The 17,807-nt window shown below is 41.6% G+C and overlaps 1 protein-coding gene across 2 annotated transcripts in view; it reads right to left on the minus strand.

Moving 5' to 3' along the window:
* Positions 1-4,329: 4,329 nt before the first annotated feature.
* Arhgap42 (Rho GTPase activating protein 42) overlaps positions 4,330-17,807 on the minus strand; it is a 234,821-nt gene continuing 221,343 nt past the window's right edge. Inside the window, exons 18-24 of one of the 2 annotated variants that reach the window (XM_036192656.1) lie at positions 16,972-17,131; positions 15,564-15,708; positions 13,786-14,166; positions 13,260-13,416; positions 11,086-11,148; positions 6,222-6,301; positions 4,330-5,743 (exon numbers count right to left, since the gene is read on the minus strand). In XM_036192656.1, the coding sequence (XP_036048549.1) occupies positions 5,655-5,743; positions 6,222-6,301; positions 11,086-11,148; positions 13,260-13,416; positions 13,786-14,166; positions 15,564-15,708; positions 16,972-17,131 (1,075 nt within the window). In that variant the 3' untranslated portion in view covers positions 4,330-5,654. Of the gene's footprint in view, positions 5,744-6,221; positions 6,302-11,085; positions 11,149-13,259; positions 13,417-13,785; positions 14,167-15,563; positions 15,709-16,971; positions 17,132-17,807 lie in introns of those variants that run through there. The other variant, XM_036192657.1, reaches the window with a different exon arrangement.

The following is a 17,807-nucleotide window of genomic DNA, read 5'->3' on the forward strand; positions in this document are numbered from 1 at the left end:
GAACACACAGTATTTTAAACAAACTTCCAGGTACAAGCTTTATGGTTAACATTTCTTCTATGGCCCATTTCTGCTCTCTCCTGAGATATATGCATTATTAAGACAATGAGAAATATTTTCCTAATCTCTTGTTCTAGCTTATCAAGAGAAGGTCACCAGGCATTCATATGATTTGCCACTTAACTAAACAAAAAATGACAGTTGACAGAACTGACTGGAAACCTTAGTTTTCCTCAACATGGAGTCAAGAAAGCTACTCTTCAACAGAGTGGGTCTTCAAGTGCAAAGACTAAGTTAAAATGTACTTATATCATTTATTTTTAAAGTCATTTGAGACACAGTATAAACATGCAGCAAAGCTATTGTGGCAAGCTGGATTAGGAGTAACATGAGGGTATTTACATGTCCACATATGTATGCATGTCTAGAAATACTGAGTGCAGATAAATACAGAAACACCACAAAATAAGCAAAAAATTCAGCATGATAATTTATTGACTAGTTTTCACAACATTTATTACTAAGTTCTTCATGTTAATGGCTGCAAAGAAACTACTGGTTTGGTACCTAAATATTTGACTTTTAAATAGACTTGAACAGTACATAAATAGATTATGAATGAAAGACTCTGGTGTCTTCCCTGTCAAACTATTCATAAAGGTTTCATCTCAGAGTTCAAGGACTCTGGAAACTCCATCTTGCAGTATGTGCTGGAACTGTGAAGTTTAAGCATAGGGTATAAACAGGCAGTGCTCAGACCCATCAGAGTACAAGTCATTTTCCTTAAAAAGTAGGTGGAAGAGGACATACTGGGGCACACAGAAACTCCATTATGCTATGGCATAGAGAGCAGTGCACAGTGTTCATCAGAGGTAAGTGGATTCAGGCATGGCTTCCATGTCAACCATGGAAGAGCAAACTATGGGAAGTACTGGTGAGAGATGGCCAATGGTGTGATGGCAAGAACAGCACCATCTAACTGAGGTTGTCCAGGGCCCTTCAGCTCCAACTCTCTCCCACACTTCACTTTCTTAAGTAGACCTCCACATGAACATCACAAATCATGGAAAATGCTTCCTTGACTGTCAGTCCATTAAGCACTACGATTCTACCTCTCTCTATAACCCCAAGAAATACCCACCCTAAACTGTGGCCTATCTGTCGTGAGTCATGTCATGTCATGAGGAATGAAGTCATACTCTGCTGGGCCCCTAGTCTATAGGGAAGTTTACAAACACTGATGGAATAAATATAGGTTAGTTCCTTGCCAAGCATCTTCCAGTGAGTACTGTCAACATTCCTACTTGTGGTTTCATAAAAAGATGGGTGTGGCTGTCTTACCATTCATTTTTAAAGTATCACTAAATGACTTGATCTGTGTCATTCATAAATCTCTTCTCCTAAAAGTATTGCCACTTGAAGTGGGAAGGTAGTGATAACAATGGATGAAGTTTATAAGTACCAATTATTAAACTCTGCATCAAAGAGTAGCCAGCTGGAGTCAGACTGCTCAGAGAGGCTAATTTCATTTTTAAAAAGAGTTTTGATTTTGAAAAGCAAAAGTAAAACAAAGGAAGTGAAATTTCAGCCCTTAAGGGAACATCTATGGTCACCAGGAATGTAATTTTTGAACAGTAGTCAAGCCTGTTGTTTTTACTGAGAGATGATTTCCACGTCTTACACGGTGATGTGAGGTCATGGTAAAAGCAGCAAGTGACTAATGTGTTGTGAATTAAAGGACAGATTCTGTTCCTAAGGTTGAGTGCTCCTAGTGTTAGCCAACACACTGGATAGTGAATCATATGGAGCTCTAGCTGCTAAGGATCCCTAAGTACAAGCTTGGTACAAAGGCAAGAAATTCTGATCAAAAAACCCAAAACCTACTGTATTTGAACACTTGCATGATGATACAACTGGAAATTTCAGTACATGTATTAAAAATATTGCTTGAAATGACTTTTAGACTATGTATAGAAAACATATGAAACAGAAATAAATCTCCTGATTTGACCTGGTTTCCATCCCCATAATCACCACATATTTCAGAATATCTCCAAGAATACAAGGTGTCTCATTTATATGTAATAATCCAAAATCTAAAAGACTTGGGTCCCAAGAATTATAAAGTGTGCTTAGACTGCACTACAGATTAAAGTTCTCTGAGTTGATGTCTGATGGCTTTTCTAATTTAGCCTCTGTGCAACACAAATATGTGAGGCCTGTGGTTGGGAACAAGGTCAACATCAAGGAACAGTCACAGAAGCACAGGGAGATTTCATTTGTTCCCAGCATAGCAGGTGTTCAGTAGGCAGTCATAATATGTACGTTAACTACTGAAGAGAAAATGGAGGAGGTTTCACGTATTTTTATCTTCACTATTTGGGGCCTGGATAGTTGGAGATTATGAAAAATATAAAGTATATTTATATGTCATTTCTTTAAACCACTCTCCCTGGAGGAGTCAGCCTGCAAAGGGGCTACTGGTGAATATTTCATTCATGCCCACAGCAAATCAAACCAAACCAACATGCACAAAGATTACGCTTCTTCACACTGCATGGACACTGCAGAAATATAAAGATTATTTTACTTTTCAGATACTGACACACAATACATTAGGAAATCATTCAGTTGAATGACTAATGTGTGTGAACTAAACTTAGTGGAATGATGGCATAGTCCAAGAGTCACCTGTTAAATACATCAGTGTTTCAAATGCACAAAACACCCACGGTGCTTACATCAGACCCTCAACGCCACCCTCACACTGTAAGCAGTTATCTGGGTGCGTGTTGTTTTGTGTAGGGTTCAGAGTGAGGATACAACTGTTCTAATATGTCCCACTGTCTCTGAACAGGTAATGCTCTTTCTTCACTGCTTCAGTGGTGTCCCAGTTGGGCATGACTCTTCCTTGACTAGCAATGCTCTCCCACACAGCAGCCTTCTATGGCTTCAGAGCATATGTCTTGATCTTTGCAGTGCTCCTGAATGCTTCATTTGTAGGATACTTACTTCATGGGGAAAGCAGCTCTAACCTCTCTCCAATATATTGTCATGATTTCCTTATATAGGTAATTAACAGAAAGAAAAAAATCTAAAAGATTAAAACTTCAAGCACAAGTGCAACATGAACCAGCATGTTTGTGTCTTGTATCACGGAAGGAACCTCAACAAATAATGACATAGTAAATCTCACCATCAGAAAAGAGAGCTGGATTTCACACCCACATCCTACATAGAAAAGGCTGTAAGCCCTCAGTGAGCATCATGTGTTTAGCTTACAGGCAACTGGGAGGCAGGAATGTTCTGGTCTATTAAAGTAAAATGAAAGTTGAGATTTCTTTGCATAGCAGCAGCAGAGGAAGACACTGGATCTTTGCTGTCAAGTTGGTTTTTCAAAGCAAATCAGCTTCCCTTCATGGATCCTGATCCAGCATGATGCAAGGGGGGTGATGACATGGGCTTCATCCAAGGGCCCTGTAGACTAGGCCCCTAGGACATTATGGAGGCTACCTTATGTCCCAGAGAAAGGTCGTCAGTGACAGCAAGGACATTGGTGTACTAAGCCACCAGGCACCCACCTACCAAGGTGTTCACAATACCTCACCGCAGTGCACAGGGACCAACCCTGGGAGGAAAGAGGAAGAGCCAAACCTCCATCATAGTTTCCTATCACACCATAATCTTTATGAGCTGTTTTCCATTCATTGTCTTTAGTTCATTGATGCTATTTCTGGATGGATCTGTCTGTCTACTGTTACTGGTTAATTCTAATTCATTATTTTACTTCATTTAACAGCATAAATGCCCCAAGGCACAGTGTTGTGTATATGTTCAGCCTATTATCTCTAGAAATACTGATGCAATGTAGAATGAACTGAGATTATAGGCTATGACATGTAAACATAGCTTCACACACCTTTAACCACCAGAGTGTCTAGGAACTAGAGAACATTCTGAAGGAATCTGTTAGATACCAAGGCCAAATGCAGTGGGTCTGGGAAGACAACTTTTTAGACTATGGAGTATAAAGGATTTTTGCCATTGTAGACACTCATAGGAATTATATGTTGGAATTGTTGAAATAGATGATGATAGAAGAAATGGCTGATATGTAACCTTCTGCTGATGACCTATAACTGGAGAGTAAATAACTCTTTGTTCTATGAGTTCTGTAATTCATTGGAATTCAGAGAAAGAAAACTTTTGTACATTTCATTCCTGCTAAAGATGCTTTCATTATCATGCTTTCAAACTGTGTGGCTTGAGGCTGGAGAGATGGCTCAGTGGTTAAGAGCATGGCTGCTCTTCTAGAGGACCAGCATTCAAGTCCCAGCACCCACGTAGTAACTCAGAACCATTTGTAACTCCAGTTCAAAGCTCTCTGACTCCCTTTTCTGATCATCATGGGTAAAAGAAATATATACTACATACATACATGTGAACAAGATATTCATATAAATAAATAAATCTTAAAAAATTTGAACTCTGTGGCCTAAGAATCTAGTACTTCGGTGTTTGTTTTCTGTTTCAACTAAACAAGGTTTAGAAGGCACAGCTTCCCAATTCAAATTTCCAAACAACGTCCTTATCATTTGTATAAGACCATCTCAGAGGCCAAAACTTCCCCATCATTAAAATACATGAAGACTGCAGCATTGCAGGTGACGGCGGTATGCCACACTTAGCATTGCAGGTGACAGTTGTACACCACACTGCAGCATTACAAGTTGTACGCCACACTGTACCTTCACAGTTGGCCCATGGTTCTCCCTGCACTGTCACAATCCTGCTTAGGGAGCAGAAGATGTGCACATGGGATTTAATAGCCTGTGTGTTTTAATGGGAAATTTTGTAAAAGTCCCAAGACAGGTTTCCATGACTTCTAAAGGAGGAGTTGTTCACCTGTGGTTCACAAGTCAAATCTAGCCTGCTACAAAACTATTTAATCCCAGGCTTTACAGACATACTTGGTAGATTTTTGCTCAGAACCCACAGAAGCCATCTAGCATTCTGGGTGGATTGCTTATGGTGGAATCAGTGTTTGACTTAACTCAGCTTTCTTTATAGACTTCATATACATTATTGCTTTCAAATACTAACATCTTAGAAAACAAACAAAAATAAAGTTATGATAAAACAACAACTGATTTTCTTGAAATGTTTAGGACCAGCAAAACAACCACACATAAAAACAGTATATTTTAAGAAACAAAAATAATAAGTGAACAATTTAAATTACACTTTTAAATGATTTCCAGGTTCTCCAGAAACTACCAGGCAATGCAGAACAACAGACATCAGCATGGGTACCGCAGATTTCTGACTTCCAAATCTGCGGTGTGCAGAACTGAGCTCAGTATCTGGGATTCTGCAGCTCTAGAGAACAGACACTGTCAAAATCACTTCTTGTCAAAAAATAAAAAAGCAAGATTGTTTTAAAAGTAAGAAAACAGCCAAAAGGAATGGCTATGATGTAAATATTTGTGGTTCTCTTTCCATCAGTGGGAGCTACATAGTCTGCTGGTGAAGAACTTGAGACAAACAGATAGTTTTCATTAGTGGCTGGTCCCCATATCTGTGTCAGATAAAAACATAGCACTTATCATGTGTTACCATGGATACCATGAAGATACTGCCATCCACTAATACTATCAGAGGAAGACAACATAGTTCTCAGGGACTAGTCCTGTTCTGCCTTCATAGGTCGCCTTCAGCCACCCTGGCTCCACTGATGGGTGTACTGGTCAAGGAAAGAAACAAATAAATGTTACTCAGGTTACATTATAATTCCTGTAAACTAATGATCACCTAAGAATCTATTTACTTGGATTATTGAGATACAGCCCCTCTAAAGTTGGAAGGTTCTTTGTGCTCACACAATCAATTAGATAAACTATATTTGTCTAAAACGCCACCCCTTCCTCTATTATTTTTGTAACCAAGGTGTACTTGCCAGACTAGCTTTATAAGACTCATTATGTAGCTCTGGCTGTCTTCTAGCTGGCAATCCCTCTGTCCCAACATCAGGAGTGCACTACCATGTCTGCCTTGTTTCTTTCTCTTTGGGTGCAAGTGAGTAAATGCTTCCACAAGGAAGGCTGAGATCTAGAAAGGTGTGTTGTGTTCATTCAGGAAGACCTAAGAATCGGGGTTTAGAATCTGACGCTGTCCTAACTAGGTGCTCCCAGGTCACTTCAGCAAATGACAGGTGTACTCACCATTGGAAAAGATCGCCCCCTGGGGGAAGGACAGCTCATGGCTATGTTCTGCTTTGCAGGAGTACATGGCTTTGGCTTGGCTGAAAGATCAAGACAGTTTATAAAAACAACGTTCACTTCAAATACATTTAAAACTACTCTTAGTTAATGTTAATTAGAACATAATATAAAGATGTACGCAAACAGATCTACATGAGTGCATTCTTTACAAACTGTGTGTGGTCCTATTGTAACCAGACCAGACCTTGTGCTTCACTGACCCATTAGACGCCCTTCTTGTGTTTCTAACACACCCCAAAGAGACAGTACAACTTGTACTGATTAGCATAGACTCACTTTAAATATGCTGTAATTTGTTAGAAAGCTGCTCCCCCCCCCCCACACACACAATCACACTTTAATTTTCAGGTTAATTCAGATCCAAAAGACACAGTAAATATATTGAGTAGATGTGATGTTGGAATAGCAGCTGAGGTTACCCATGAACAGCCATCAACTGTCACCTTATTGTCTGTGTGGTAAAGGACACAGATGGAGGTCTTGCAACCCAGAAAGGTATTTATGTCACCCCTTAAAAACAACAACAGCAGACCTACACCCAGCACCACATGCTCCATGCAGCTGGAGGCTCTGGTGTCCTAAGAGCAGCCAGAATTGGGGCCTTTTTGTGAGGTCTGGTCTAGAAACAGTGCAGTCAACACTAAAGCTCCATCATCTACTGACCAGGAAGGAAGTCAACAGTCCCCTCTTGTGTTCTAAAGATTTGCAACTTTCTGACTCCATCTACCATCTCTTCTAGGAGAAGAATCCAAGACAATGTCATTTCCGTTTTTATTGATTTGATGGCTTCCCTGACACCCTACAACCTCCAGCTTCCTGTTCTGGTTACCTGCCATCCTATTATCTACAGAGCAAGCAGAGGGCAATCCCACACCCATCAGAAACCTCATGGTGTCCTAGCCACCTTGCCATTCCTCACAGCTTCAATGACTGCAGGCCAGGCTTTCTCCTGACCACTCCTCAATGTTCTTTGCCTGGTTCATAAGTGAAACCATTTCTTCAAGGCCACTGTTGTTCTTTCTTTTTCTCACTTTGTATGTTCTGCTGCCAGGCAATCTTCCCCTTCACCTATGCAGAGCCACTGATATCTGTAAGTTTCTCTACTACAGAGAATTCTATGTCCTGTACCCCAGGCTCCTTGAACTCTAAGTCTACAACTTTCCTGTCTCCTTTTATAAATACAAGCAGAATTGAGAAACTAAACTACCATTTTCCCAATGCTTATTCTCAGACACTTGGCATCCTTCTCTGTCCACCTCTTACTTGCCCTCTCCAAGCATGCGTCCATCCTGACCACAGCCCTGAAAAGTCCTGCTGGCAAGTTTCTGCCTTGCTGAGTCTTGCACTCAGAATGGCCGATTATCCTGTCCCTTCTTCAGTCTCTGAAAAGCCACTTGAATGATCTGTGTGCATACTTTATTGATTACCGCCATCTGCTCAGTGGCAGCCAGAACCCATGTGGTTCTTTGAGGTGAGGCTTTTGTTTGACTCAAGGCTATCCACTAAAATGATGGTTAGACATCACCTGCCTCTACTCACTCTACCATCCCTCAATATCTATAACAGGAGTCTCTGTGAACACCTTAGAAGGAACACCAAACAGGTATGTGGGAGGCCAGGAAAAGATCCTCATGTGTAATTCAGTTCCATCCAACAGTACAAAAGGGCATCAGAGGAACTTGATGTGTGTTTCACATTAAAAACATATTCATTAGAAGCTTGAATATCTCATAATATTATAATTTATAATTAAATTATAATCACAACAATAATAGTTATTATTGAGGTAGAGAGCACCTGCCAGATATTTCAAAAAATTATTGTTTATATTCACAGCCAGTGTGTTAAGTGCAGAATTATGACCTTCATTTTAGATAGGGAACATGGACTTCTGAAATGCATAACTGTGGGGCATTACAAATGGTGGCCCAAAAGTTTGAATGAGGGCCCATCTGACCCTGAGGATGATGTATAGTCCACAGTGTATAGCTTTCAGTGAAAATTAAGGATGTTATCCATGGGTGCTTGAATTGATTGACAAAGGGAACTTGGAAATCTCTGATAAAGCCTATGAGAAGTTGATTTCTGCTTTAGAATGTACAAAGCTATTAAAATGCACAGGCTGTTTGTTAAACATCTAAGTGTGTCTTCACCATAGGATAGCCCCCTCAATTCACTAACATTCTGTGTTGCTAACTCTCCTGGGGTTATCTTTGTAATTAACAGTTCTATAGTTCTAGCCAGCTTCCATATCTATAGGCTTCTCCTCAAACACAAATTCAACAATCACACTGAAGTGTTCAGGGACAAAATGCCTCTGTTCTGAACACGTACAGATCTTTTTTTGTCAGCACTCCCAAAGCAACGTGGACATAATATCTGTTTACATAGCATTATACACTAAGTATTTTAAAAGTTCTAGTGATGACTACTTCAAGGCAGATATAAATAGCTACTATGTAAATGCTGTGCATGGCATATGAGAGGGTGAACAGCTATAAATTTTTTACAGTGGAAAGAAGGTCTTAGAACCAATCTTTTATGGCTAGAGAGGGAGGCTTGTTGAGTTTTACTAACAAATGACTACTTAGCACTTCATAATAGAGGGCTCCATCTAGTGGAGTAATTTGACCATACAGTGGTTCTCCACGTTCCATAATGCTGCGACCCTTTAATCCAATCCTCATGTTGTGGTGACCCCCAACCATAAAATTATTTCCTTGCTAATTTAAAACCGTAATTTTGCTACTGTTATGAATCATAATGTAAATTTCTAATATGCGGGATGGTCTTAGGTGATCATCTTTAGGTGAAAGGGTTATTTGAGCCTCCAAAGGAGTTATGACCCACAGGTTGAAACCACTGCTGGATAGACAGGTATGCAAAGCCTTACAGTAATGCCCGAAAGCAACAGCCATCTCAAAGAAATGAAGTTTGTTTTGGCACATGAGCTCAGAAGCCCTGTGCCTTCTTGGGAAGAAGGCAGGTGCAGAGATCCGGACTGGTGTGTACAAGTGCTCCGGGAGTAAGCAGTGCAGCAATTACATGATTTCCTCATCGGAAGTCAGAACAGACAAACAGAAACAACCATGCAAACTATATTTGAGACTTTGAACAAAATTTAAGGGTTTGAAGGTCACTGTTACCCCTAGTAACTAGTACATGCCTACAATCATCTGGCAGAAGGGATTCTAAAAGGAACACTGTATCCCTCCCTTTGGTTATCAGACTATTGAAACAATGGTCCCCAAGGAACTGGAATTCCTCCGGGAGTCTTATATTGGGAGATGGAAAAGCAGAAGCCTTTCTCAAAGGGGGACCTTCTCTTCCTGGAATGGAGTCTCCACAGTTACGATAACTTATCCGACCATCATGTAGAAAAGACAGTGATGATGGACCAGAGCACTCTTTGCAACTGCTTCATTATACATATCTCTTTAAACAAAAACTTTTGTCAGGACTCCAAAGATGGACTTGTTGGGGGATGTCACCAAACCTCTTTATTTGTTCTTTTCCCCAAATGTGGCCACATTAAATAAATCTCCTCTCTCTCCTTTTCACCATTTCCTGTCTCTTTAATTAGCCTACCTAGGACAGGTGGGTAGGCCTGGTTTATCTCATTAAAGCTCCCTGGGATGATTTGCAAGAGCCTGAACCTTGAACCTCTGATGATATCCCAGGGTTGGAAGTGCTTGAGACAGACTTGCTGGGAAAGCTCACAAACTTTTGTAAAATTGACAGAAAACAAGAGACACAACAACAAGATACCAAAACAATGACAGTAAAAACCTTCAGTTGAGAAACTTTCAGAAGAAATACACAGCAATAAACTACCCATGATTCCTTTGCTTCACAGACTTAGTTATCCAATTGTGGAAGCTCAAACATGCTTCAATATAGCTGAAAGGATGAGGAGTGAGACAGGTTTGCTCTGCAAGCGATCTCACTTACATGCTTGTAGTGAATACCTCTAAAAAGAAACCTTGGGAAACAAGTCATTTTCATGCAATTCCGTTATTCAGATTAAAACCCAAAGTCCACTGCAGATTAAAGGAATGGGAACTGGAGGAGGAGACAGGAGCTTGAGAAGGAAGCAACAAGGAGCAGAGACCTGTGAGGCTGGAAACAGAACCAAGTCCTGTCCACACGGAACAGAGGCTCCTGGGCTAGTTAGCTCTGCAATCTTGCACTGTATTGTGCAATATTTTCTGGAAGATTCTTCCAGAGAAGCAATAACTTTTAAAAGTCAAGAATGTTTTATTGAGAATTACCCCCAAAATGACTATTATCAGAAGCATACAAAGAGACAACTAATTATAGTAACTTCCACTCTTAGGAAATTTATTTACAATCCTCATTTTTTTGGAGGGGGAGGGGCAGCGTCTCATGTATCTGAGGCTGGCCTCAAACTTGCCATGTAGCCAAGGATGATCCTCATCTTCTGATCCTCATGACATCACCTCCATCATGCTAGGATTATATGTGTACACTACCACATCCAGCTTATGTGGGGTTGGGAATCAAACCAAGGCCTTCTGTATACCAGGCAAGCACTCCACCAACTGAGTTACAGCTCCAACTACAATTCTTTTCCAAACATTTTAGAATAAAGGCATCATGGTAGCAATCTGATATGTTTCTATTTGCAGATGTGTTCTTCCTGGCTAAGGTCACTGGACACTGGCTTATTTCATTTTCTGAAAAGCTGAGGTAGAGGCTGCCACAAATTACATTACATCAACACAGTGAAATGATATCCCTGCTATTCTATTTATTCATTGTGTTAAATCGTTGGAGAACTTACCGTCCCAAAGAAACTGGCTTGAGTGACCCAGCATTTTCAAATAGTTGAGCTTTTGCTGCCACTCTGAAAAACAGTTTTAAATGCACTGAGTAAAATTTAAAAACAGTATTTTAAGAATCAGAGTTCTTTAATATTTTTAAATGAAGTCAATCAGAAAAGTCATTCTGTTCAATGGGATATCCAGGATTATCATGCAAATAAGACAAAACAGTTATAAACTGCCACCCGAACTGGAGCCAGAGTGGAACTGCTTTTTGCTTTAATGTGAAAGAGTTTTAGCTGCAGCCTGCAGCTCACAGAGCCTGTGACTGTAATAAACCTATAGTTTGCTTCCTGGGACTCTTACTGTCCTTTTTACCTCAGAAAACAGAGGTCACAGCAGAGAGAACATTCTCTCCCCACTTGGCTCCGAGCAGGAAGCATGTTATTGGCTCCTGTGGAGCACCAGGGGAGGATCAAAGAATCCATCAACATGATGGAGGAGGAGCTGTTGTTTGTTCTAATAGCACAGGAAGCTAAGATTATTTCCTGGTTGCCTAAGATAGACGGACACCTTTGCTATAAAGCAAAAATGAAAAAAAAAAAAAAAACTATGAAAATATGTTTCCTAAATGAACTTCCTGGTTTGTATCTTGCTTCAGTCACAGAGTGTGTGTGTGTGTGTGTGTGTGTTGAATGGTGGAGAGAATGTGAAGCCACTAGCTACAGAATGGGAGCAGCTGCCGTGAAAGTGTCCTTAATAATCATATTATTTCTTAATTTCACCAAAAAAGATTAAATTATATGAATGAGCCTCTAACTTGGTTTCAAAATAAAATGTTTTTAAGTGATTATAATTAAGTAATTAAATTATTTATTAATTATTTTTTTGTGTGCACTGGGAAGTCACAGGACAACTTTTGTGAGCTGGCTCTCTCCTCCCTCCATGTGGGTCCTGGGATGGAACTCAGTCCTCAGGCTTGGTGGCAATCACCTTTATCCACTGCGCCATCTCACTGGTCCCAATCTTTAGTTAGAACTCTTCACAGAGTCCCAACAGACAGTCCTGAGGGCCTCCCTACCAAAAAAAAAAAAAAAAAATCCAGCAAGCAGAAGACAGAAAATCTTCTGTCTCCTAAAGGACGTGAGGATAGCTCTCATCTCCTAAGAGTGTCCATCTAAGCTTTCTTGTAATAGCTTCAGCTGAACACGAAGCAGGCAGACATGCAAGACAAGACACTGCAACTAAAGATGTAGAGAGGGAGTAATGGGCGGGAGAATCTGTGATCCACTTCCTGTGGAAGTGGACTTAGTAAGTAGAATACCTTACTAAACGCTCAACAAGTAATGAAATGGCAGGAATACCCTTAAGTGACAGATGGGTGTGGCACAGGGAATCTGGAGGTTAGGGAACCCAGGACTCAAACTTTCCAGACATCTGTTCTGGTCTCGAAAGAGGTGTTTGCTCATACTGCCCAACTTGAAATGAGACTGCAGACCTTTAGAAGAGACCATGCAGGTGAAGATGTCTAGTGAGAGCTCACAGACACTGGGGAACGCTGGCAACTGCCAGGAACGTGACAGTAGAGGAGGCACTTCCTGTCTGGATCTTCATCCCTTCTTTCTTCAGACTCCCCTTCACCCCTCTGCACCCTTTCCTGCTCCTATTTATATAGCTATGTTCTACAGGCTTTTGACCTCTGGTCCCTGTTTTGATGAGAAGTACTCTCTTCCTGTTGCCTTTTGTGATCCCGGTTGTCTCTAACCTTGTTGCCTGCCATCAGTGAGATCTCAGACAGAGAAGCACAAGATGGAGAGGAGAAAACCCTCATATGCGGGGAGCAACCTTTGTGCAGGAGCTCAAAGCCAGATGTGTAGCTTTAATGGAAGGTTCCTAGCTCCAAAGGCCATAGCCACTGTATTCTCTATCTATTTTCACATGTTACATTAAGCCACAGCTCTGATTGTGGGATAGCTTTTAAAGCAATGACCCTTGAGAACTCATGAGGTTGATGACAGCTGGAGCCTACAGCAACTCTCACATTCTTTACTGAAGTGGACAAAGTCCTATAAGCTAAAGGGACCAGCTCTATAGACCAACCATTTAACTACAGGATCCCCAAACTCTTTTAGGACAGACTCAACCCCTCTGCACCATTAGGAGACACAGTGAATACAAACTCATTCTAACTCACACTGAGCCCGGTCGCTGGTAGCCATTGCTGGAGGCAGTGTCTAGCCTTAGCCTCCTGCACATTTTCGGAGGCAGCTCTGGGTTTAGTGTGGCTTTGGGTGATTCTTTGGAACCTACAGAAGTTAAGCTTTGAATGGATCCACTGTAGCTCTTGTTTCCTAAAAAGAAAGCCCAAGAAAACATGCAAGGTGCTATTAGTCAAAATAATAACAAAAACACAGTACAGTGCATAACAAAAGGCAGCATTTTCCTCCAAGAAATGGAAAGGTACAGAATGTTTTTTGGGTACAGTAGTCCATCACTTAGGGAGATCAAAATCTACAGCAATTACAAGGTATCACCCCCAAAAGATGGAAAGATTCAGGGGAAAATGTCACAGCACCCTGAAGTTTTAAAATGCAAGCTCAAGCACCAAGTAGACAAGCTTCACTGTTCTACTCCATTAACCTTGTCCCTGACCAGTCACCCTGAATGTCCAGCCAGGAACACTGGGGCAGTGCTATCTCCAGGGCTCCAGGCCTGCTCACCTTCAGCTGCAGAGATGGATCTGAGAGAGGAAGCAGAGGCTCTCTTCAGTCCTGAGAGCCCATAGGGTCCTTTCTTGACAAGGTCTATGGGGGGAGAGACATCCCCTGGGCTGGTGACGGAGGCCACACTCTGGCAATCTGACTCCACATCTGTTTTGGTTGCATCTTCTCGAGAACTTGACTCTGGACTAGTTGTCCAGAGACCCAGACTTTTCTGTCCATTGGAAGATGATGGGGACGCGATCCAGGGAATACCACCCGACTTCTCCCTGAGCTGGCAGGACGTCGACTTCATGGTGCTGTTTTGTTCAGAAGAATGGGAGGAGAGAGACTCTATACTGCCCATGGGTGTGCTGTCTGGGCTGCTGCTGTAGGAATCACCTGAGAGGAGACAGACAAGAGCAACAGTGTCTGTGGGTCAGTAACACAAAACAGCATGCCCAGAGCCCTCCTGCCCTCAGCCACATGCCTTTCACAGTCACGGACCCCACCAGCATGGTGGGCCTTGACCCGGCAGGGTGGACTATCTTCAGTACTAGAGGAAGGCTTAAAAGTTCACCTTGATGGTGGTGATTTTCCACATCCTCTACAATGATTTTTACACAGCCCTGTGAACTAACCACTCTTATGGAACATTTGTGGACTGACTTGAAGTTGGACAAAAATAGTCTGTGACACAAGACTCAGAAGTAAGAGAAATAGGCTTCCTTCATGATGATGATGATGATGATGATGATGATAATGTGTGTGTGTGTGTGTGTGTGTGTGTGTGTGTAAATCAGTAGAAGAGACATATTTCTATTAGATATATTTTTGCCTTCTTTTATTTTTCTGATCACAGTTGGCTCTGAGTCACAGGCTCCAGGTCTATTCAAAGGCACTTGAATTTCAGCAGCAAATTATGAGTTGCTGACAGCTTTCGAAAGAAGTTTTTTTTTTCTTCATTTTTCATACTATGAACATAGTAACACAAGAAACTGGCTGTTGGACTAGGGTGTAACTCAAGGGGGAGTGAGTGTCTAGCCCAAGACCCTGGGTTTAAACCCTAGCAGGGAAGAAAAAAAAAATCAAACAAGAAAAACATGATTGCCTAACTGGGTTTAGTTTTTAATGTTTCTAAAAGCAAAAGCATCAAAAGTCAGAGAAATCGCATTGAATCTTGAAAATATACCTAAGTCAAAATTTGCTAGACCATTTTCTTTGTTGACCATTTTCTATTAAATCTGGACGGTGGGAAAGCACTGGGGCCTGGTGGAAAACACATAGGTGAGAATGCCACAGCTTCATGTTTGTCGTGGGCTCAAGCTGTGGTCAACCCTGGCTTGAGCTTGGCTCAGATAAGAAGGTCATGATTTCACGTGTGCTGCTGGTTTTCTTTTCATTCCTTTCCTCTCTTTGGGGGCACTCTGACATCCAAGAGCTGATTCTTTAAGAACATAATGTGAGAGAGAGCCAGAAAATATCTTTTCAGTGTGGCATCCTCCAGCTCCCTTATCTGCCACTCTAACAACAGGACAAAACCTGCTCCAAGTAGCACCCAGCGTTCTTAATCACCACACCAGAAAAAGAGAAGAACAAACCACTCTTTTTCCCTCTGTGGCAAAAATGAATTTGCTTGTCTAAGGAGCCATGCCATGAAGCTGTCGGGGATTGCATCAGTGCTAGAAGAGGCGTGTGGGGAAAAAGCACCCATGAACATCTGCCTATTCCTAATTACCAAAGAAGCGAGGGCAGGATAAACCAAATGACAGGCTCACCCCACAATGGGGCACACTTACTATCAGGCTCTGCCAGGCAAGGTGTGTACCTCCCTCTGGGCTTCCGAGAGCCTGTGGACAGACAGATGGCACGAGTCCTCCGGGATCCAGACCGAGACTGAGGCTGAGGAAGAGGAATGTTTGGGTCTGGAGCAGTATGAAAAATCTACAGAGAAGAAAAAAATTGATTGAGGTCACTAAAGAGTGAAGCCATCCTGTGCGTCCACATGGTAGAACCTGCAGCAGCTATGAAAAGAAGTGCAGGAGTGCAGGAGATGCTTGATGCAACAGCTACCCTGTGGTAATCACTGCTTTCTTTTGCATCTACTGAATAAAACCGCTTCTCTGGGTTTTCATCTTTGCTGTTCCCCACAGCTTATGGTGAAGGTGAAGTCTGAGAACTTAAGAAACCTGTCAACCATGAGCAAGTGTCTACACCAAGAAACTCGGCTTCTTCTTATTGCCGTGTTCCCTCTCTGATTTCATTTCAGGAAATTGTAACCCAAGGGCAAGCTTGTGGCTTTGGCTTCTTCTTATTGCCGTGTTCCCTTTCTGCTTTCATTTCAGGAAATTGTAACCCAAGGGTAAGCTTGTGGCTTTCAGGAGAGTAGCTCTTTGCAATGCATCAGTCCTGAGATGCTGAGGACTCTGGGCTGTGAGGAGGTGGGGTTAGCTGGAGGAAGTGGAATGAGTGGTCTTCAGATGTGGCTACATATTATAGGACTGTGAGCTTGCAACTTTATCCAGTGACTAGGGACATCATTGTGTGGTCACTAGGAAAGGACTTTGGGGAGAAATATGGGGTCATTCTCCCAGAAGAACCAGATCAAGCATAATGGGCTAACTCGACTTCCACAACTTCCCTTCTTCATAGTTACTCTAAGAGCTTAAGCTTTTAAGGAAAACCTCTTTTAGAAGAACCTCATGATTCAAGACTCTACGTTCTAACTATCCCTCACCCTCATTTTGAGACACTTGAGGCCCAAGTGAACTTCAAATTCAATTTCATGATTCTGATTCTCAAAGGCTGAGATTATAGGTGTGTACTACCATATCTGACCTCATTTTTTCTTTCATTTGGAATATTGGAGTTACTATACAAATAAGAGTCTAATTGCAGAGGGATAAAGAGAAAAGGCTGAATCACATTAAAACGCAAATAATGTTGCAGTGTCTTCTGAATCAAAGCAGTAAGCTGAGTACAATCCACTAAAGAAGGAAACTTCAGAAAGTCACAGTTGATGGAGAGTCAGGCTACTCATCAGACTTGAAACACAGAATAAATAGGCGACAGTGAGAATCAAAGTCCCCATAGAGAAGTAATTTACGAAACTGACAAGACGGGCATTTTTCAGGAATCTTAGATCACAAAGTAAAGCTCACAGACAGTACAAGGGTCCTTAATTTAAAGTTGGCAGTGTATGAACACCTTTTCATAGTGTTCGATCAGGATTTCAACCACTATGTTCTGAAACTTGATGTTCATCATGGCGGCCACAGTTTCCTCCTGTGCTCTCATCAGGGTTGGGCCAAATATAACGCCAAGATTCGAGATGGTCATGAGATTTTGTTGGCTGTGTAATGATACTCTGAAAATAAAGGACATAAACTCTTAATATAAATTTCCAATAGCTAGGAAACGTTCTTTTCTATCAAACTTGGTGTGTTTAAAAAAAAAGAGCTGGGCGGTGGTGGTGCACACCTGTAATCTCAGCACTCGGGAGGCAGAGGCAGGTGGATCTCTGTGAGTTCGAGGCCAGCCTGGTCTACAAAGTGAGTTCCAGGATAGGCTCCAAAGCTACAGAGAAACCCTGTCTTGAAAAAAAACCCAAAAAACCCAAAAACAAACAAACAAACAAAAAACAACAACTTGTAAGCTACATATGCCACTAACTAAAGGCCTGTTTCCCTGGTCAGCATTGCCTATTCTGTATCAAAAGGGAAGACAATTATTTATAAGATAAACAATCACTTAATACCCAGTACTGGCCACATTTCTGTGTGGTAGAACCAGACTTATCTCCTGCCTCCTACTATACTTTGGCATCTCTTGTTGATCCTCTCCCCTTCTTCTTCTTCCATGGGCTCCAAACAGAGGGAAATAACAGGTCCTTAAGGGGATGGGAATAATTACCTGCATGTAATCATTACATATGATGTAGACATACATATTGAATCATCGTGAGACATGATGTGCTGTGTCAATCAATGTCAAGTAAAGATTTAATGGGGCTGGGGAAATGGCTCAGAGGGCAAAAAGTTTCT

This window comes from Onychomys torridus, chromosome 7, assembly GCF_903995425.1.
Source record: "Onychomys torridus chromosome 7, mOncTor1.1, whole genome shotgun sequence".
NCBI classification, from domain to species: Eukaryota; Metazoa; Chordata; class Mammalia; order Rodentia; family Cricetidae; genus Onychomys; species Onychomys torridus.